Source organism: Populus nigra, chromosome 6 (genome assembly GCF_951802175.1).
Source record: "Populus nigra chromosome 6, ddPopNigr1.1, whole genome shotgun sequence".
Taxonomy (NCBI): domain Eukaryota; kingdom Viridiplantae; phylum Streptophyta; class Magnoliopsida; order Malpighiales; family Salicaceae; genus Populus; species Populus nigra.
The window spans coordinates 4366218-4388009 of record NC_084857.1 but is presented as its reverse complement, the minus strand read 5'-3'; the positions used below and the strand labels follow the sequence as shown (position 1 = coordinate 4388009).

General features: G+C 34.2%; 3 protein-coding genes, 1 long non-coding RNA gene and 1 pseudogene across 7 annotated transcripts; 2 read left to right on the top strand and 3 right to left on the bottom strand.

Annotated features, from left to right (window-relative positions):
- The first annotated feature begins 2873 nt into the window (after nt 1-2873).
- Nucleotides 2874-3313, top strand: LOC133696612 (em protein H5). Its single transcript, XM_062118837.1, has 2 exons — nt 2874-2991; nt 3150-3313. Exons 1-2 carry the CDS (start codon nt 2874-2876, stop codon nt 3311-3313), a joined length of 282 nt encoding a protein of 93 aa, XP_061974821.1.
- Nucleotides 3314-5854: 2541 nt separating this feature from the next.
- Nucleotides 5855-8580, top strand: LOC133697001 (uncharacterized). 4 transcript variants are annotated; one of them, XR_009842792.1, is made up of 4 exons: nt 5855-6165; nt 6817-7302; nt 7880-8066; nt 8191-8580. It is a non-coding gene; the product is annotated as an uncharacterized LOC133697001 (long non-coding RNA). The 4 variants fall into 4 exon arrangements; XR_009842791.1 differs by having other exon boundaries at nt 5855-6925; nt 7176-7302; XR_009842790.1 differs by having other exon boundaries at nt 5855-6925.
- A 716-nt stretch (nt 8581-9296) lies between these two features.
- Nucleotides 9297-12285, bottom strand: LOC133695643 (protein trichome birefringence-like 28). Its single transcript, XM_062117556.1, has 5 exons — nt 11735-12285; nt 11386-11557; nt 10596-10798; nt 10318-10476; nt 9297-9730 (listed from the first exon to the last, which is right to left on the bottom strand). Exons 1-5 carry the CDS (start codon nt 12262-12264, stop codon nt 9382-9384), a joined length of 1413 nt encoding a protein of 470 aa, XP_061973540.1. The 5' UTR covers nt 12265-12285; the 3' UTR covers nt 9297-9381.
- Nucleotides 12286-14158: 1873 nt separating this feature from the next.
- On the bottom strand, nt 14159-16699 carry LOC133695645 (xylan O-acetyltransferase 1-like; annotated as a pseudogene).
- A 694-nt stretch (nt 16700-17393) lies between these two features.
- On the bottom strand, nt 17394-19755 carry LOC133695644 (xylan O-acetyltransferase 1-like). The gene is made up of 5 exons (XM_062117557.1): nt 19291-19755; nt 19005-19176; nt 18452-18651; nt 18202-18363; nt 17394-18045 (listed from the first exon to the last, which is right to left on the bottom strand). The coding sequence occupies exons 1-5, from the start codon at nt 19662-19664 to the stop codon at nt 17697-17699; spliced, it is 1257 nt and encodes a 418-aa protein (XP_061973541.1). The 5' UTR covers nt 19665-19755; the 3' UTR covers nt 17394-17696.
- Nucleotides 19756-21792: the final 2037 nt, after the last annotated feature.

Sequence of the window (21792 nt, the reverse complement as noted above, 5' to 3'; positions counted from 1 at the left end):
AAATTTAACATGGTTATGTTAGTATCATGGTTCCTACAAATTCTTTTATTCTGAAGAGTTCTTTTTTAATACATGCGAAACAAATGTCAGGATATATATAAACACAAATATAAATTTTATATATTATACCTCTTTGATTAAGGAGTTTTTTTTTTAATATTATTGTAATCTGTCAAAATACGTATAAATTCTTTCCTCTAGATAAGTTAAATATCACATACAAAATAACCAATGGTCCCCTGAAAAAATAACAAAGGTTCATTTTAATAATTTTTTGAATTTTGATGTGTTTTATTATTTTTAGATTAATTTTAATTATCTATGGTACGAGTAGAAATTAAAAATATAGTCATGAGCATAAAATTAAGAATTATTTTATTTAAAAGAATATTTTTTTAACACTAAAAATAGCGATAAAAAAACAATAACAAAAAATAACATAAAAAATAACCAGTGATCTCAGTTTTAATTTAATAAATTGGTCAATTTTGATGTATTTATTATTTTTCACATTTTAATTTTTAGCTTTTGTCAATATATTTTCAGCATTTTTATAATTTAATATTTACATAAAGTGTCATTGTGCACTACGCATGTCAAGGGTGGTTTGATAAACTTATTTCATATTATTTAAGATTTTATGTGATGTACATACAGGCATACAATTAATGTGAAAAATGATACTAGTCTGCTTTTTAGGAATTATACTAGTGTTCTAGCTTGCTTTGTTTTTTTTTTAATTCGATGGCGAAGGTTTTCTCGGACTAGTTTACACATCAATCCAAACTTAATTAATTACTTTTGGTTTTAACACCCCTATATTGACTTGGTGCATTAATAATTAAGATATACAGTTGAGTTTACATGCTAATACTGGCATGTATTCTATATTTTTCTTTTATGCACAGTGAAAATCTTTTTTTATTTCAAATTTAATGACTTGAGATCAAGTTTTCATGTTTTATCTTGGTTGATTTTATATGAGGCTTCTACAATGTTGAAAAAAGTTTCAATATTTAGTTAATGTTTGATTTTAAAAAATAAAATGTAATTTTATTGATTCATACCAATTAAAATTTTAAAGATCTAATTTCAAACTTAAATAAATATCCAACTTTTGTTTTTCAAGAAATAAAAAATCCATCTCAGCTTCCGGATTTAATATTTACCAAGAATCAACATATTTATTATTATTTATTACTAAATATAATTATTGATTTATTTGACTGAAAATATATATAAACTTTTCAGTTTATAATTAAATTTTTTATTAATAATATTTTTTTTTCATCAACAATACATGCACCTTGTTTTTGCATTGTAAAAAAAAAAACACTCAATCTCGCAGCAAAATCAAACAAAATAAAACAAAATCGAATGATATTGTAACTTCTCAAGGAATCCTAGTATTTTAAGGTTAGAAATACAAATCGTACCTACGAGTTTTTTCACGATTTTCGTACTCAATAGTTGCCGATCCTCCCTTGTAAGAGCCAAAATTTGTAATCAAAATGCTTAATTGCACTGTTCTACTCCTACTAACAATCGAAGTGAATCGAAAACATAAGCAAAAGCAAACCTAATATATAACAACGTAAGCATCTAAAGTTGATCGTGTGACCATTTTCAAGACTATGGAATGCTTGAAATTTTGCATCCACACCCGGTTCTCTCGACCGAATCTCTTTTAGTTATATGACCGTTCGCCATAAAAAAGTGTTACAGTCCACACGTGCAATAATGGTAAAAGGCATATGTAGAATTGTTGGAGGGAATTAAGATATCTGTCGCAGTAGTTACAATAAAAGCATTCCTACGTCCACGAGAAGAAATTAAAGACAACAACTTTAGTAGTAACAAATGCAGAAACAGTGATCAATTTGGCACGTGATCACAATAACAGTGGTTACTTCAGCATGTGATAACAAGTCATGCGATGATAGTTAGTTGCTAAACAGAGTTGGAGCTAGTTGATAAATGTTAGTCATTAATTTATGAATACTATAAACGTGAAAACGGTGAAGGTTAAGCAATGAATGAAGTAATTTTGTAGAAACTGCATAACTCTCTCCTTATCTCTTTTTAATCTCTCTTTTCTCTTTGTTTTTCTCTCTCTTAAAGTCTATTTTCTTCTTCTCTCTCCAAATCAATCTTTTTTTTTCAACCTTAACAAAAAACATATAATATTTTTGTTAAATATATATAAATATATGTGTGTACATGACCAAGTGTTGCGAACTAAATTTTTTGATTAATTTTTATTGTTGTAAACTTGATTGTTAAAGCAGTCAAGAATACTAGATCCAAACCGAAATAATCATCCTGAACTTGAGTTTATACGACAAAAAATAATAAATATATACTTAAAAGATATCCATGACAATAATAAATATTATTTTTTAAAATATTTTTTATTTATAAATATATTAAAATAATATTTTTTTTCATTTATTTAAAACAAAATTCATAAATCTAAAAATATATACAAAATTAATTTTTATATAAAAAAAATGTGGTGCAAAACAATGGTGTCCGCTGAACGGACACTGAACCCTTTCGTCGAAAAAAACAAAGGTACTCGGCTTGAAAGCGGCTAAAGATCGAGAACGTGTCAAAAAGTGGGACCCTTGACCCAAGAATAAGACTCGTGTCATTCTCCTGGCTCCTCATTGCCAAGATGTCTCATTGAATCCCCTCCTCTTTTGCCGCATCATCCACCACCTGTCACTCAATCCAGAAGCTGGTTCCTCACGCCTATGTTTATATATTGCGGGATCTGTATTCCAGCATCACCATTGTATCGCTCGACTCGTAAAACAACTACTTTTTTGGTGAATTTGGTGTGCTTTCTTTGACTTAACACGCAAGAAAACATGTCTTCCAATCAACAATTGAGGGAGGAGCTCGATGCCAGGGCAAGGAGAGGAGAGACAGTAATCCCTGGAGGCACTGGGGGTAGAAGCCTTGAAGCCCAAGAACACCTGGCTGAAGGTATATACACTGATACCGTCTCTTTGATAATGTGTATAAGTGCATAATGTGTAGATATGCATGTATATATATAACATTTTTTTCTATGCAATACCGGGCGGTATTATTTGCTGATTTATTATTGCTATTACTATTAGTATTATCTTTATTATTTGCAGGGAGGAGCCGTGGAGGACAGACAAGGAAGGAACAGCTAGGGACAGAGGGGTACCAAGAAATGGGACGCAAGGGTGGGCTTAGCACCACGGATGAGTCTGGTGGAGAACGCGCAGAGAGGGAGGGTATCCCCATCGACGAGTCAAAGTTCAAGACCAAGAGCTAAATTCATATGTGGTGGCGTCCCTGTCAATAAAGATGTTGTGACTGTCGTATTGTGCACAGCATTTAAGGAATGTGTGCGTTTCGTCTAGGACCAGTAGGGCATTGTAGTGTGGTGGCTGTTGCAGCAGCAGGTTTGGTTGTCTGTGGTACTTTTCGTGGAGTCTCTGTGACAGACACTTCTGCTCTGGTAATCTATCAAGAGGTTTGTAAATTCCTTTTTGGACAAAATAACGAAGAAACTTTTCCTGTACGTTCGTGAGATGATACGCCTTTGAATTTCAGAGATCATAGAAGGTAGTGATTGACCAGATAATGATGAGGCGAGCGACGATACGCCTCTGAATTACAGAGCGCTATCACAGAAGGTCGTATGTAACTCAATGTCGGGGTGATATTCGGTAACAGAAAAAATCCTTGTCAGCCAGAACATTTTAATTCCATGCCTAATTTGATGAATTTGGTCGTGGAAGAACGAGGCATATTCGGGAAAGAGGTGTCAACACTGTTGACTGCCGTGTCAATAATCGTGTTGACGTTGAGATAGATACATGTCTTTAGCCTCACCTAAAAACAGGCAAGACGTCTCAAATTATTACAATTATCGATTTGGTTCCTTATTATGTTCGGATCTTTCGTGTTATCATTGGGACTGGTACATGTCTTAACTGTCACTTAAAAACAGGCAAGATGTCTCTTTATTACGTCGATCAAATCGAATTCTTTACTGATGATAAATTGAGTCAATTAAATTTAGTTAATTAAAGGTACTAATGTCATAATCACGCGTATCCATCTGATCACAGAGTCTTTAGATCATTGTGCTGGAATCAAGTGGAGAGGTGTCTTTTAAGTTTCCCGTGAAAAATAACATATTATTTATGTAATAAATAAATACAAAATAAATTTCATCGAACCAACTTCCATGAATCTTTCCAAAAATTGTAATTGTATGTTTTTGCAGTTTCTATTACAAAATAATATAAGTTATATACTAAGATTTTACTTTGTAATTTAAATTCTTTGACTGAAAATGTTTTTTAACATGATATCAGAGTGTTGTAAAGCGAGTACAAGTTTAACTCTCATCATCCTTTTTTATTTGATAAAAATTAAATACGAGATAATATAAATATATGTAAATTTCAAGCCCAATAAACTTTCACTTAAAAGAATGTTTTATATGGTAATATAAAATATTATTGAGACTCACCTAACAGTTTAAACTTTTGAGTTAAATTGTTTATTTGATATGATATCAGAGTCTTGTTGATTAAACAATCATAAATTTGAATCTCACCACCTTTATTTTATTTGAAAAAAATTAAACATAATATAGTAAGAGAATGTGTATGTTTTAAGTCGAAAAAACTTTCATTCGAGGGTGTGTGTTAAACAATAATATAAGTTATATCTTTCAAATTCATCTAAAAGCTTTAGTTTTTGAATGAGATGATTCTTTATAGTTTTAAGCTAGATAAATATTTATTTGCCATGAAAATTTTATTTTTGAGAGAACAAAAAAAAATTAAGTGGTAATTATTTAAGTGTAAGCTTAAAGTAGTATAAATATTATAATCAAATAGGATTTTTTCTATGATATGAATTAAAAAAAGTGAACCTGCTGGTAGTATGTTTTTAAGAGTTTGATTGATATTGTGGTAGTGATTATTTTTTAAAGTGTTTTCTGTTTAAAATTGTATTAAAATAATATTTTTTAAAATTTATTTTGCATATCAGCATATCAAAATAATTTAAAAATATATAAAAAATAAATTTGAAAAAAATAAATAAAAATAATTTTTTTAAAAGCGTTTTTAAAACTAAAAAATAAACAAATTTTAAAACTTATTCATGCCTATTAAAATAATAGTTCCTTGGAATATTAGTATAAAACTTATCGGTAGTATGTTTTTGAAAGCGAACGAATGGGCCTTTTGCCTTATCTCTCTACTTTCATGTGTAAACCAGCTTCCTTCATGTTTCTTTCATCTTTTGTTTAGTGCCTGTTAAAATACCAATGGCCAAGTAAAATGCAAGATCATTGGATGTGATGTTCGTGTTTCCACTTATAAATGAATTCAACAATTAACTTCTAACACACTCAAATAATGTATGAATTTTGGAGTTAGCATTCAAATTGATTTTTTTAAAATGCTAGCACATACAAAATAAAATAAAATAATACTGATTGAATTAAAGATTATTATTTCTTTCATACAGGATATAATTACAAATTATCAGGTCTAATGTAGGAGAAATCCAGCCCCATTACATGTAAACTCATCTGACCGATTAAACGGGTCATGCAAGTCTAGCTTGGTTATTATTGTTTGGATTGCTAGGATATACAGATGTGTCTAGAAATATAATAAAATAGTAGTTGTAGTTTTAAAAAATTTTTATTTGAAAATATATTAAAATAATATTTTTTAAATTTTTAAAAATTATTTTTAATATCAATTTATATACATAAAATAATATAAAAATATATAAAAATAATTTTAACACGCGCTAACAACTTTAAGCGCAACCACACCAGATACTCAATAACACGAAAAAGAGCGGGAGTGAGAAAATAAACATTTCAGAATCCAAATTTCCTTCACTCGCTCAACTGACTCTGTCACAACTCGACTCCCTAAACGGCCGTTAGGGTTTGTGAACTCACAATACTTGGAATTGGCGAGTTCAAGCCATCTGGCTTGATTGCCCGGTAAACCCCCAGAGGATGTCCCTGACAAGTATGATTATTTCCTCTTCGATCACGAGATCGCCCGAGATCAATGAAATTGATGCGTCCGGCTCTGCGGTTAGCGATCGCAGCGACCACGAGCTATTCATTAGAGGAAACAAGTACATGCTTTTTCTGTTTTTGTAATTTTCCTGGCGTAAATTGTAGGATAATTGTCAACTTGTTTAATTCCTTAACTCCTAATTTCTTGAGTTTTAAGTATTTACTAAGTTTGATATCTGATTCTGTTGATTCTAATTAGCTAAAAATTGATTTTGTTTACATTTTCGTCTAACTAAATCAAATCAAATCGAAGAGTAAAATGTGCCTATTGTTCAAAGCCTAACCTAACCTCCGGATTATCTGTACTGAATAACATGCAGTGGGAACCAAGTCCACCAAGCTATCAAATAAAATTTTTTAGTATTTTTTAATATTTTAATATGATAATATTAAAAATAAATTTTAAAAAATATATAAAAATATTTTTTTATGTGAAAATATATTAAAATAATATTTTTATTTATTTTTTAAATTTTATTTTTAATATCATCATATTAAAATAATAAAAAAATACTAAAAAATTTTATTTTAAAATAAATTTAAATATTTTTAAAAACGTTTTAAAACACAAAAATAATCAGAATATATTTGAAAGGTGTCAGCTGACTGATGGATTTGAAGTCTTTTTTGGATGGAATATTTTCTTGAAACAGTCATGCTTCATGTATTGTCACTCTAATATGGTTATTTCCCTCTATTAATTCTTGCAGCCTTGCAGGTGTATTTGTCATTATACAATACAATTGGTTCAGTGACTGACAAGATTACAAATAGTACTTTACTATTGGAGACTGATCACTCGCAATTTCTAGTTTAAAGGTAATTTTTTTCTTATTAGACCTAGCATTTCATTTACTAGTGGAACTAGGTCTTTTCTCCATGAGAATTGATAGCATACTCATTCAGCAGCTTCATAAAATAATGCTTTGGTTAAACAACACATTTTTGGCTGTGACCTAGAATATAACCACGGAATGATGAGGCACACATCATTTAAGGCACTGTATATTTGTAATTTGAATGTGAATGAATAAGTGAAACTAACTTAAATTCCTCCAACATTGTATAGCATACTGATTACTGATTGTGGATGCCATCTTGGTTATGGGGCCAAAGTTGACCAGTGTTTGGGGGCCGGTGAGCGGGTTAGTGGGCAGATCATACAATTGGAATAGCACAAGTAGAACATGTTGCAGGTTGGATCAATTAACTAGTCATTCAGAATTGTCTCATCAAGTTTTGTTCATATTTAAACATTATGACAATCACCATAAGCTAGTATGCATTACAAAGGGCCATTCTGAGTTTTATACTTAACCAAATGCATTGCTAGACATCATCTCTTGTGCAGGCCTAACAAACTCAGTGTGCTAAACATGATATACTTGACAGCAGCACAGCAAATAGGCTTAGCCTGATAAAACTGGTGTGGTATTTGGGGCTCCAAGAATAATGAAAAATGAAGATAGCGTAGACCATGCATGATACCAAACTTTCATAAGCGAGAAGATGGAGAAAGTACAAATACATAAAGGCCATTAACAAATTAAAATGGGATTAGCTTTGAGAAAAGAAAGCATAACTAATGGAATTTACTGAACCAGTTTCTTCATGCTTCTAGATGAAGAGGGTGTTTGGAAGTATGGTAAATGTTTTTTTTCAAATTACTTTTCTGCATCAAAATATATATATATATATATATATATATATATATATATATTTTATTTTTTTAAAATTCTTTGCTTCTATCTTGGTATCTTCAATGGTTTGCAGTACTGGCATCATCTGTAATCAAGACAACAATGGGGAAAGTTAAGCCCAAGCTTGTGTCAGCATCTTCAGTTCCCTTGTTGCGTTTGTTATTGCCAAAAACTGAAACCAATGCGATTGGTGAGATAGATAAGCTATTGGTTTCTCCCCAAGTCAGTGGATGAGGCATGGATTGTCTTTTCCAAGGAAGGTAAGGCTAAGGCTTGTCCATTTTTGCAACTTCTGATATCCTACCTTTTCATTGGCTCTACATTATGTTTCACGAAGTGAGAAATGGGACTACAGTTCGGTTTCTTGATTCCTTTGCTCTTCAGCTGTTTCAAAATGCAGGTTTAAAAAAGACACGAGTGTATCAAAGAGTTGGAACTGGAAGTCTAACCAAAGTGGACCGAGACGTCATCCATCATGCTTCAGGTTCGGGGGGTAAAGTGGTGAGAGCCTTGAAACTGACCCTACTAGAGGTTCTCCATTTCTCACGCTGAGGTAATTTTCAATGTGAATTTGTTTGTAGATTATATGTACACGTATTAGATTTTATTTTTATTTTTTGAGGTTTGTAGCTACATGAGAGCATATGTGAAAACCCCAATAATGAAATCTTCTCTCCCCACAAATACTATTTAACAATGTAAATGTCGATACTTTCCAAGCGATTGGCGTCAGTGTGGCCTTTTACTCATCCAATAGAAAATATTTGAAGCCCAGTCCTTCGTAGTGATCGACTCTGATTTTTTTCAAAAACCTAGTCCTTTTTAGAATTCTCCGCTAAATTAACATTGATCTTCTCCGTGTTTATCTCTTCTACAACATTATTAGCACCCAATTGATGATATCATTCAAACAGCTGGATAAACCCGCCGTCTCTTTGGATGTTTCATTTATCTCTTTTTTTTTTTGCGCTACCAAATGGATCTGAATCCTCTTCTATTACTATCGAACCTCTCCGAGTCTTGAAATACTCCGAAACAACAGCGAGGAATAAAACTGTCTTAAAAATTAATTTGCCAACTACTTACTGTGTTGAACCCATAACTCTGCACCAATCTAACGGAACGTTTGGTATTGCGTTTGTACATGTGTTTCGTCAAAATTTGAATTTTTTTTTTTGTTAAAATTGAGTGCGGTTTGTACTTTTTGGATCGTTTTGATGTGCTGATGTCAAAAATGATTTTTAAAAAATAAAAAAACATCATTGGCATGCATTTCGGCACGAAAAGCTATTTGAAAAGCACCCGCAACCACACTGTCAAATACGCTCTAACTTGTGTTAGAATTGGATTTAAACACGAGTTTCTTGCGAGTTATATATATATATATATATATATATATATATATATATATATATATATATATATATATATATATATATATATATATATATGTGATGATGAGGAGGAGGAGGAAGTCATGGATCCTCAAATTGTTATAAGAGCTTCGTATCATTGTCATTCATGAAATTCAATTACAAACTCATATTCTTGCCTAAAAAAATGAAGAATTTGAAGTCAAGAGAGTGCTATGATTCGTGCATAAAGCAATTCATTCCACGTATCAGGCACTCCAGGAAGACACCAATGGAGACAATCTGCATATGCGCCTGGATTGGACCTTTGCTCCGGCGAAAGTAATTTACCATCGCGAGCCGTGTAAACAGAAGTGTGTGCATCTTTCCTGTACTCAGAGAGGGTGGTTACATTGAGGAAGTGAACTGGCACTTTCATTGATCGAGTAACATTCGCTGCTATTGCAAAAACTTGCCTGTCTGCGCTCACATCCACTGGTGTCGTCCTGTTTAGTATTGGCATGGTCTCTTTGGCACAATTAATTTCATCTGGACTGTTCCAGTCTGAGCTCCTGTTCATGCATTTGCATTCATATTCTCACTTTCATCATGTAATTCCAAAGATTTATATACTATGTAGAGTATGATTAAGAAATCGTAACATAGAGTATAGAGTGTGACTCAATTGGTTAGGCTCTAGGTTTGTTCTTTAGAGGTCACCAGTTTAAGTTTCACAAACCTCACGGCCACTGGAGACTTATATGGTCGTTAATTTTAGGGCTCGTGAGATTAGTTAAGGTACACGCAAGCTGACCCGAATATCCACGTTAATAAAATAAAAATCGCTTCCTTCTATACTCTCACCAAATAAGTGCTCAATAAGCTACTAGATTTTAGAACTGTAGTGTCATGAGAGAAGTGAATTGGTGCATGCATAAATTATTATGTGTTAATCTCAAGAATTGTTTGGTATTAATGCTTTGTTTGATTAGCTTTTGCAAGGAAGTGTTAGTTGGAGCAGCTGTTTCAAGGTTTTCATAGAATAGTTGTTGAGAAGTGCTCTTCTTACTTGTCGTGGTGTTACGAAGTACTAACTACTAGAAGGATGATACTTCAAAGATCAACAGCACAAGAAAGTAAATTAGGTTGGATTTTGTACCTGAAGTGTTGAGGAAACAAGCTGCTATAGAAAATTGAGGTGCGAGTGGGATCAACATTTTCTTCCACCCACTTGGCCCATGTCCTCAAAACTCTCTCATATGCTATATGCCGTTCGATCTCATCATACTCCGTGGTCCCTTCATCGAAGGATCCTCGTCTTTACCATAAACCAGAAAGGAAAAGTTAACCTTATGATCATGACCATGCCATAAAATTTGTACCAAATATACAAGTTCCAAAAACGAAAAAAAGAAGTAAAATTCACCAAGTACTTACAAAACTTTCATTGTGGGATACTTGAGCCACCAGTTATATGTGTTGAAGATGAGGTAGTCCACATCTTTCCAGTTACGTCCATGTTTGGATATTGATTCAGGCATTATAACGGCGTCTGATTTGCCATCTCTCATTGTTGGGGGGTCTGAGTTGGACTCAACTAGAAATGGTGCCCAGTAAAATTCTAGCGTGGCATTATAGTCCTGGAAAGTGGAAATTCAAGTAAAACAATAAAGTGACCACGTGGGCTAATCATAAGCAAGTCCTTCACTACTTGTTCAATGCATCTTTTGATTTTTGGTTAGCAAGTGAGGTTTATCTTTGAATTTGATGGTGTGATGAAAATGATGGATGTCATAATTCAGAAATTGGGTCAACTACCGTTTATCCTAGATATTGTTGTCGCGGAAACTCAATTTTTCCAGCCAAAAACAGATGGGCTACGAAAGGACATGCCGATTGTTCATTGTAGCTTGGCGGATATGAATGCTTGTAGAAAATAGACATAACTTGAATATACGAGGTACCAAGGATTTTCCATGATCTTCAAGGCTACTAAAATTATCGCTAACAACTGAAAGCTGTATCCAACATAAATCTAAGAGGTAGTTGACCTGTCAAGCTTGAAATTCAAGTGAGACATAGAATCTTGGTTGCCAGTAGAAAAAACCTGGGCTTGCGAAAAGTTGAATAGTGCGTGCAACATGTTCATAATATGTTACCCCTTCAGATTTATCACTCTTCTTCTTTCTTTCCTTCCGAATTTGCCTAGTATGAAGCAGAGAGATACCTCAATTTTGAAAACAGTGATATAGCTTGCATAGTCCAAGCTCTTCTTCCCTGGTGGAATGGCAGATTGAACCAAACAAATCAAGGATTGCCACTGGTTAAAGTGGATGGAATCTCCAACAAACATAAGCCTTTTCCCCTTCAATTTCTCCAGCAACAGTTTTGGTTCAAACCTTGAAATCAAAATTACAAATATTTAGCTCACTCTTGCTTGAGTGAAAAAAATATCAGAGAGAATAACTAGTGTTGATGATAGGTAATGAATATTAAAAATTGAGCAATATTAGTACAAACGAGAATGAATCTAGCTGCAACAATGAATATTATTGGACCATTTACTGTACACTTACTTTGGCAAAGAACAATCTCTGGGCTGCCACCTCCAATTCTGATATAGAGAATCCTGCCTTCCATTCCTTAAGCACCTCACCCATTCTGACAGAAACTCACATTCATCCTCTTTATACAAAGGATGTGTCTTGTTATCCAAAACCCAATGTCCTGTGAAGATATCACACTCTTCTGGTTGCAATGCTATCTTTTCATCAGCATCTTCTTTTTCAACAGCTGTCAGCTCCATTTTTGGACCACCTAGTGTCATCGACAGATTAATTATTTGGTTATCACCGTCTTCACCCCCCTCTGCATTCCTATCTCGGTCATGTTTATTCCTGCTGGGAGTTTCTTGAACTGTAGAGACTTTGGAATTGACAGGTTCTCGCAGCATTTCTTGGTGACTAGGAGGTCTTGGAACTTGGAATGCACTGAACTTCATGCTGTCATTATACAGAAAAAATCCCAGGAAAAATAAGAAGAACAGCGTAACGATCAAAATTGGGAAGGATTGGCATCTCCTGTTGGTGCCACAAACATGCTTCATTGTTGACTGTTTCTGAGGGCAGAAGAGTACTACCAGTATAAATCAGCTCAATAACGTCAAAAACCTACATATAAAATATTAGGTTGTCTGTGGTTAGTAAACTGTAAATGAATTCAATAAGCAAAAAGCCAAGTCAAACTGCCACTGTTCCTTTGTTAATCCCATTTTCCTTTCTCACCTTTGTCAATCCCATTATTGGTATAGGATATGGATATGTATGTATGGAGTTGTAGGGTCACCATCTGAAGAATTCGGTAACTTCTAACTGCTCTCGAGCTTTTAGCAAAAGACCGACTAAAATTATTGAGCTTATAAAAGGAAAAGGACCGCCCTCTAATTATCTACTCCATAAATGACCACAATACCACAGGGACATGAAACCTGCTTCCAATTTCACACACACAAACAGCGCGCCATGTGTGTACATGATCGAGCAATAAAATTCAGTGAAAAAAATAAAAATTTAACAAGTTGTTTATCCATAGCCCTTATAGGCAGTCTCATGAAAACATCTGAATAGGAGACAATCCAACGAAATGGAAAAATCACCTACTCCCATTTGCACCTAATATGGCGACAGTGCCTGAATTCTTACACCCAATACATGCATTTCAACCGATATATAGCATCAAAACTTCTTACACCCACCTTTTCCTCCATAATTTCTCTTCTACTCTCTTCACGTTGTCTTTCCATCTGACCCAACCAACACTTTCTTGATCCCGGTTGATTTTCTCAGCGATTACATCGTCCAAACCCACAGACATTGCTTTTCCCTCCTTATCCAGACCTGGAAACCATTTTACTCATTTTCCACCTCTATTTGGCGCAATGAGTTTCCGTCCCAATGACATCAACCGCCTCTGTTTCAACATTTACGTCCACATAAACAAAATCTCCTGGTACATCGTTACTATTGCAAGAGAAAATCCTGACCCATTGTTGTTTGAGTGTCATTTCATAGAAAATGGATATATGTATATCCCTTTGGTTTTTCAACGACAAGCAAGTATTTTCCTTCACAAACATAAAGGGACAATACCATTTGCCAACAAAAACAGAATCAGAACACTCGCATGGGCGAAGCTACGTTTTTGGCTTCGTCACTGCTCAGAATAAATTTGATCTCAGAGAATACAATATATAACTCACGTAATCAATCCTAGACTTTATAGTTTTGGTATTGAGAGCACTCTGCAACGTTTTCAATTAACACTCGCATAATATCCTAGGTGGCAGACAATCGTCTACGAGATTAATTATACTTTTGTGTGCCTGGGCTCTATCAGACCTGAGTTTTGGGGCTCGGATTTTTAGACTCGCTGTGTTTGAGGCTATGGAGTTGGCCTCGAGTTGGAAATAGAAAATAAGAAGAGTCGAAGACCATTAGAAAAATGATAACAAGAAGAAGAAGAGTCAAAGATTGTTCTTCCAAATCCCGAAATGTCAAACGCAACAACTATACATATCACAGTCAATCTGATGACAAACACATTTCAATCAAGTCACAGATTTCCTTTCTATTTTTCTTATTGTTGAGAGAATTCCTGGAGCATGTAGATTGTCGTGCATTAACATAATCAGTGACCAATTTTAGAAATGAATTAAGTACTTGAGGAACTGATTTTGGAAGATTAAGAGCCCAGAATTCATTCATGCTTCCTAAGATGCCTTATCCACCAGTTATTGAGCTTTTCAACCAGTTACGAGGGTGGGTGGCATGACATTTATATACTTTAATTAGTCGAGATGTCATTCATTTTTATTATTCCCCTCTTCTATTTCAATTTTCAACTAATTCTAATTAGGAATGAGAGTTTTTTTTTTCTTTTATCGAAGTGTAACAGAGGAAAAAATGGTTTTTAATCACAAAGGGCTATAACTCGCAACTATATATATATATATTCAATGCTACGCCAATGGACGTTATGCTGTTTCATTTTCTTTCCCATCTTTCCAATTACAATAATTCAACATCAACACTAAGCTGCTGAGGTTTATATAGTTGTTATATGCCTTCATCAAGAAAGAAATTACATTAACAAAGAAAACTTTTGAGCTCAAGTGCGAGAGATGATATATGTGTAGAGCAGCTCATTCCATGTATCAGGCAGTCCAGGCAGACACCAGTGCAAGCAATCAGCATACTTGAGTGGGTCAGACTTTTGCTTCGGCGAGAGTAACTTACCTTCAACAGCTGTGTAAATGGACGTGTGTGCATCTTTCCGATATTCAGAGGTTGTGGCTACTTTGAGGAAGTTGACAGGTACTTTCATTGAACGAGTCACATTCACTGCAAACGCAAAAAGTCGATAGTTCATTCCCACATCCAATGGCTTAGACTTGTTTAGGATTGGTTTAGTTTCATTAGCACACTTAATCCCCTCAGGATTGTCCCAGTCCAGACTCCTAATGCATTTTCAATGCACATTGTCAGCTTGAAATTGAAATCCTACTAAATAAATTAATATTGCCTAATTTATTCAAAAAGGTAGTCAAAAGTGAAGAAGAAGCAGGGCAAGATGAATTTTGGATGAAAAAGGTACAAAAATGAACATAAAAAGTAAGAAATAAACAGCAATCTGGTGCTAAAAGAAAGACTACGAGTTAGATTGGTATACCTGACTTGCGTAGGAGACATGCTGCTGAAGCAAACAGAAGAATGCTTGGGATCAACATTTTCCTCCACCCATTTGGCCCACGTCCTCAAAACTCTCTCATAAGCTATTGGCAATTCAACTTCATCATACTCTATGGGGCCTTCACCAAATGATCCTCCTCGTCTTTTCCATAGCTCCACCATAAAATAAAAAAACCTCTTGGTTATGCTAAAATTATTGATTATATATGCACAAGAGTTGGATGCAAGATGAAAAATAGACTTGGCACTTACAATACTTTTGTATAAATAGACGTTATCCACCAAATATATGTGTTGAATATAAGGTAATCGGCACTCTTCCAGTTATCTCAATGTTTTGAGATTGATTCAGGCATGATAATGCGGTCCGATAGACCATTCCTATTTGATACAGCATCTGAATTGGACTCGGCCGAAAAAGGAGCCCAGTAAAACTCTATGGTAGCATTGTAGTCCTTCAAATTCAAAGATGAATCAAATCAAATGATAATAAACTCTCCATTTAATTAATAAATGGCATAAAAAAAACACCTTTTCTGCCATTCCACACATTAATTTATGAAGCTTCCCACTAGGCAAGCGCTTAATCTTGAAAATTTTAATGGTTACTGTTATCAACGTGAGTGGATGCTTAGAATTCTTTAATCTCTGTTGGTGTGATCTATTCTAGGTATGAAAAGCGATTTTAATTTGAGGGGGGATGAGATACCTCAATTTTGAAGACAGTGAGAGAGCTTGAAGTGCTTAACAGACTCTTTCATGTCTGGAGGAATCACAGATTGGACCAGACAAATCATGGATTCCCACTGCTGATGATTCAATGAATCACCAACAAACATAAGCCTCTTTCCTCTGAGTTTGTCCAGCAACAACTTTGCTTTGAACATGAATAAGACCAAAGTAGAAAACCATATTGCTCCTTTTCAGTGACCTGTATACAATTAAGTAGAAACTAGAAATTGAGTTTATCAGGTAATTAAAAAGAGTACTTACTTGGGCAAAGAGCAATCTCTGGGCTGCCATCTCCAGTTTTGATACGTTGAATCCCTCCTTCCATTTTTTATGCAAGTGATTGAATCTGTCAGAAACTCAGTCTTCTTCTTCGTATAAAGGACGAGTCAAGTTATCAAGAACCCACTCTCCTAAGAAGATATCACACTCTTTCGGTGGTAACACCACAGTTCCATCTTCATGGTCTCCTTCAACTGAAACCAAGTCCTTATTTACATTCCCATTACTTCCCTTCGCTGAGAGCCTAACATCATCAATCTTGCTATTTTCTTGAACTACTGGATTGGTGGAAGTGGATGGTTCTTTTAAGATCTCTTTGAATCATGGAAATGGGAGAGGGACACAACTTTCATTGAAAAGAAAACAAGCAAGGATAGAGACTAGAGAGAGTAAAAATTACTAAGATTGAGGGCTAGTTACAGCTCCTGCTTCTAAGGCCGCCACCTTCCTTCATTGTGTATTCTCTGAAAATTCTCCAGTTCTATAAAAAGACAGTCAATGGTGGTGCCCTTAAAAATGACAGTTCTGTTTTGCTTTCAGTTTCTGTAAAGAGTGGAACAGAGTAGAGCAACACGGCTCACTGGTTCATAACTTATAAATCACAGACTAGTCCATTTATAATAAGTTGATCTGAATTTTTTCACTATGCTCATCAACTCGTGGAATTGAATATAGGAGTTTTTTTTTGGCTTTACTAGTGAGTTTGTCCGTGTTGATTTGAATTTGAAGACTGAGAGATATGCGTGTGATCCCGTGATTGAAGATTAAAATGTAATGAAGAAGCTTAGGAATTTAACGAGTATATTTTAGCTTACAAAATCGCAGGGTTTAGCCCCATAAATAGAGGAAATTTTCAATTAGTCTTTAGACGTCCCTGCAAATTTTTTGGAGGATGGGCTCGCATTTAAGAAGTGATCTACCGACACGAACCTCTCTCCCCGTTTCGTCACATGAGGCAGAGAACTGAGAACCTACACCGCCAAATGAGCTGGCTTGATAGAAATTATTTATATATTTTTATTTGAGTAACCATATAGATGATATAAATTCAAATGAATTCCTCTATTTATTTTTAATTTTTTATTCGAGTTTTAGCCCTTTAAAAAATGCAGACAATAAATAAAATAAGATAACTGCCTTGAGATCGTTGATATATTTTTATTTCCCCCCAAATCCTCGCCGCCTAGCAAGATCTTCTGCAACGCTGACGTGGTTAACGGCTTGTTATGGAAGAATATTTGACTCAACTGAACATGTAAACGTCTTTCTACATATATTGTGGAGGATATACGTTGACCGAATATACAGGATGGGAAATTACTCCTAAACTATTGAAATAGGCAACTGTAAGCAACAAGTCATAAGGATTGATGCAGCGAACCTTGTGACTTGAATGATCGATGTGGTGAGGTTTTGTGAGCCTTGGAAGATCTGGATGATGGGAGATGCATCCTTGACAGCAAGCAGCAAGCAGAAATGCAGAATATAAGGCTATCTTTTCTCAGATCATAGCTAGATGCTACAGATACTACAATAAAGACTGATTGGACAACATAGCTGACTGTAATGTACATGCTACAATATAGTCGAGCTTACTGTTAGATTGAGAAACCATGGTAATTGACTTCAGTGTACGTTAATTAAAAAACAACTGACGAGACCAGACTGCAATTTACAACTCTGAAAAATAAATAATAATAACAGCAGACCTATCAAATTTCCATTTTTCAATTTGATTGTCCAGTTTTTACACCTTTGGAGAAAGCAATATTCCAAAGGTTCAAGTCTGAGAGATTATATGTGTGTATAGGAACTCATTCCAAGTGTCTGGTAAACCGGGGAGACACCAATGGATACAATCTGCATAGATCTTTGGGTCGGCTTGCTGCTCTTCTGTGAGCAGCTGGCCTTGACGAGTGGTGTAGATCGAGGTATGTGCATCTTTTCTGTATTCTGAGAGGGTGGTGATGTTAAGCAAGTAAACAGGCACTTTCATCGATTGAGTCACATTTGCTTCAACCACAAGTAGCCGGCTATCAGTGCCTACATTCAACGGTGTGGTCATGTTGAGAACTGGGGCGGTCTCCTTTGAACACTTGATCCCATCAGGGTTGTTCCAATCCAAGCTCCTAATATTGCATTTGCATACGCACATCCATATTCAACGTTATTTCAAATCTTTCACTGTATCATAGTGGTTTAAGAGACTAGAAGACATCATTTCACTGATAACTACTACCAGGAAAAGAAAATGAGCATAAATATGCCTTGAGAATTTAGCTTACCTGAAATGCATAGGGGACATGCTGATGAAGTAGACAGAAGTTAAATTAGGATCTACATTTTCTTCAATCCACTTGGCCCATGTCCTCAGAACTCTTCCAAAAGCTGCTGTCCGTTCGATCTCATCATATTCTGTGACACCATCGTCAAATGTTCCTTGCTTTCTTCCAGCGTGCCATCAAATCCCAAATAGGAAACGTCAGGCTTCAATACTTTCTGCAATTAAGAAGACTAAAAGCCTGATTTACTTACAAGACTTTCATGTTAGCGGAGTTCATCCACCATATGTATGTGTTGAAAATCAGGTAGTCCGCACCTTTCCAGTTGTCTCCGTGCTTGTTGATTGATTCTGGCATGATAATGCGGTCTAATATACTGTGCTTCGATGGATGATCTGAATTCGATTCAACTAAAAATGGTGCCCAATAAAACTCAACTGTAGTATTGTAGTCCTAAATCAACAGAAGGAGAAATACGTATATTAAACCAGTGTACATTGCATTGAATATATCTACCATTTGATTTCAATAGACATGGAAGACGAATGGAATATGTATCCCTTAATTGATAGCCTTCATGCAAATGCAACGCTGAATATGGATGTGCATACTAATTAGTTGCTAGTAATCATGTAAAGATGAAATTAATGATCACAGGAATAGGCTTTGAGTTGACTGAATTGAATAAGTTAAGTGACGGGAAAGAGAGAACTGATGTTCAATTAAGATTGCCATGATTATATATCACCATTCAGAACTAGTGAAATTTAAAGCGAGCTGGTTAAAAGGAAGAGATAAATAGATACCTCAATCCTGAAAATAGACGCAGAGCCAGAATCGCTCAGGCTCTTCTTGGCCAAAGGAGCACCAGATTGAAGCAGGCAAACCATGGATTCCCACTGGTTTCTATTCAATGAATCTCCAACAAACATAAGCCTCTTTCCACGAAGTTTCTCGAGCAACAATTTTGCTTTGAACCTTGATCCAGAAAAACATACTAAATTCAATAGATATTTGTTTTTAGCAAATGCGTATATATAATAAGTAAGCTCGCCCGGACATAAATACAAAAGTACAAAGACTTGTACTTACCTGGGCAAAGAACAATCTCTGGGTTGCCATCTCCAGTTCTGGTACAAGGAATCTTGTCTTCCATTCCTCAAGCAAGTCACTTGCCTAGAGAGAAACTCACACTCTTCCTCTTTATACAAAGGATGAGTCGCGTTATCAAGAACCCATTTCCCTGTGAAAAGATCACAGTCCTTTGGTGGCAATATAACCTCCTCATCTTTCTCTCTGATTCCATGAACTTCATTTCTCGATAACAAAAATGACCCTGAAAATACTGACTTGAAATTCTCACTGTACACCAAGATTTTGAAGAGAAGTAACAAGAAAACCATCATGAGAAAGTAATGGTAGTAAGTACTCCATTTATAGTTGGATCTGCAGGGAATTAATGACATTGAATAGCTGAACGCAGCAACCTAGAACTGGTAAGATGGAAGTACAAAGAGATGACAACAGGAAAGAGCTTTTTATTTTGGGTCCTTTTGTAATTCTAAAACAGTTTTGAGAAAATGACATATTTTAAAAAACTATCTTAAAAATAACATAAAAGATTATTTTAAAAATTATTTTTGAATTAAATTAATTAATAATTAAAAAAGTTAATTTAAATTTGTATGAAGACCTCATTACCAAGAAAAAAATGGATCACCAGAGATACACTATACTAGAACTTCGTTTTCAATATATTTAATATTATTAAAAAAAATCTTGATAAAAATTGTATTTTAAAATATTATCAAATAAGATTCTAATTTGTTAAAGATTTTATTCAAAGTTAAATAAAGCTAATTATGACATTGTCTAGTAATCTTCTAGGATATGGTTAACATTGTCTTATCATGATCTTTTTAATGATATTGAATGTGTTAAGAACAGATCTTTAATGTATTTCTAATAATTTTTTTTTATCTTGTTTATTTTTTCTGCCACAGTAGCTTATATCCTTGATCATTAGATATTAAATTTTATTTTTTTATTCATCTAATCTTTTAAAAAAATTAAATTAGCTATAAAGTTGATTATTTTAAAAACATAAAATATCAGTATACAACTGATATTTTCAATAACAATTGTTTACAAAATTGATATTATAAAAAATTTTTGTTAGTTTTATATAAAATTAATATTGAAAAACATGGTTATGATCATACTATACTATTTTTCAAATATTTTTTAAACTTATATCATTCTTCTAAAAATTATACCAAGTACTGTCATTTAAAAAAAAATCCTATTTTTATTTTACTTCGATAAGAACTATTAACCACCAGGGAAAGAGGAACATGAGACGATCAGAAATATTTACACCCTGTATTTAAGAGTTAAAAAAAAAAAAAAGATTCATCGATTAGCTGTCAGGCCTCTAAATAGTAAACACTAAGTAGTTCAGATGTATCATCAACATCGAAAGATATGATTGAACATCCACATGTCACACTCCCACCTCTGCCCTAACAGTGCTGTCATCAGCCAGCTGGTCCATTAACACAATTCTAAAGTCAGCTCATGATCAATTTGTCAATTATTTTATTGTGTAGATTCGGTCTATGCAAACCAAGCTAATGCATGATCCATTGCAATAATCAAATGCAAAAATAGCTGTGATCAGCATAGCCAGAGAGTCTATATTATAATCAATATCAATCAATGTAGTTGTGCTGCGTGTTTGAGGAATATGAATGGTTTATAAGTTAATATATTTAAACTTTAATTAATAATATTTTATCATCTATTAAAAGATTATGACACATGAATTGAATCTATCTTGCCGTATGCTTCAATATAATGTTTTATTCCACATGGTTGGTGATGAATACACTAAATTTTACCCCAAAGGAATGCATCCCGTGCTAAACAACTAGTGTTGGGTGGTGCTTTGTGTGAACGACAATCACGCAGCAGGTAAAAAAAAAAAAAACACTCTTGTTAAGCCGAGCAATTCCCAACTTATCTATTGTTTTTTTTTTTGTTTTTTGTTTTACCTTATCCCCCCACGGCGTCCCCTCTCCGCTCACGGGTGATTCCAAAGGCGAGCCAACTGGCCAAGGGTAGCCCTGGCCCATAAAAGCCTAACAAGAATTTCAAAATACTCTTTATTTAAGATCATGATAACGATAATAGTTTTTTTAATTGTCCTTCCAGACACGGATTTTAATTCGGCAACTCAACACCTAAATTTTAATTTGTTTTTTTAATTAACAACCTGGCATTTCAAAATTGCGTCCATTTAGGGATCTTTTAACAAATGATAAGACCCTCAACACATCATCTTCGCAGCGTCTTAACGTGAAAAAAAATGATGTTTTTTTTTTTTCTGGTTAAGGATAAACTATAATAACTCTTCAAAGGCATGACACTATCTACAAGGTCGAAGATTTGATATAAATCTTCCGAAGCTCAAGAAAACACAAGAACATGAACCTCATTTATACCCAAAACACTCCGGCCCCTTAGTAGATAAAAAATGCCCCCAGTGAATTTAAAGTGTTGTAGATTAAATAACTCATACTTGCCAGTTTCGAC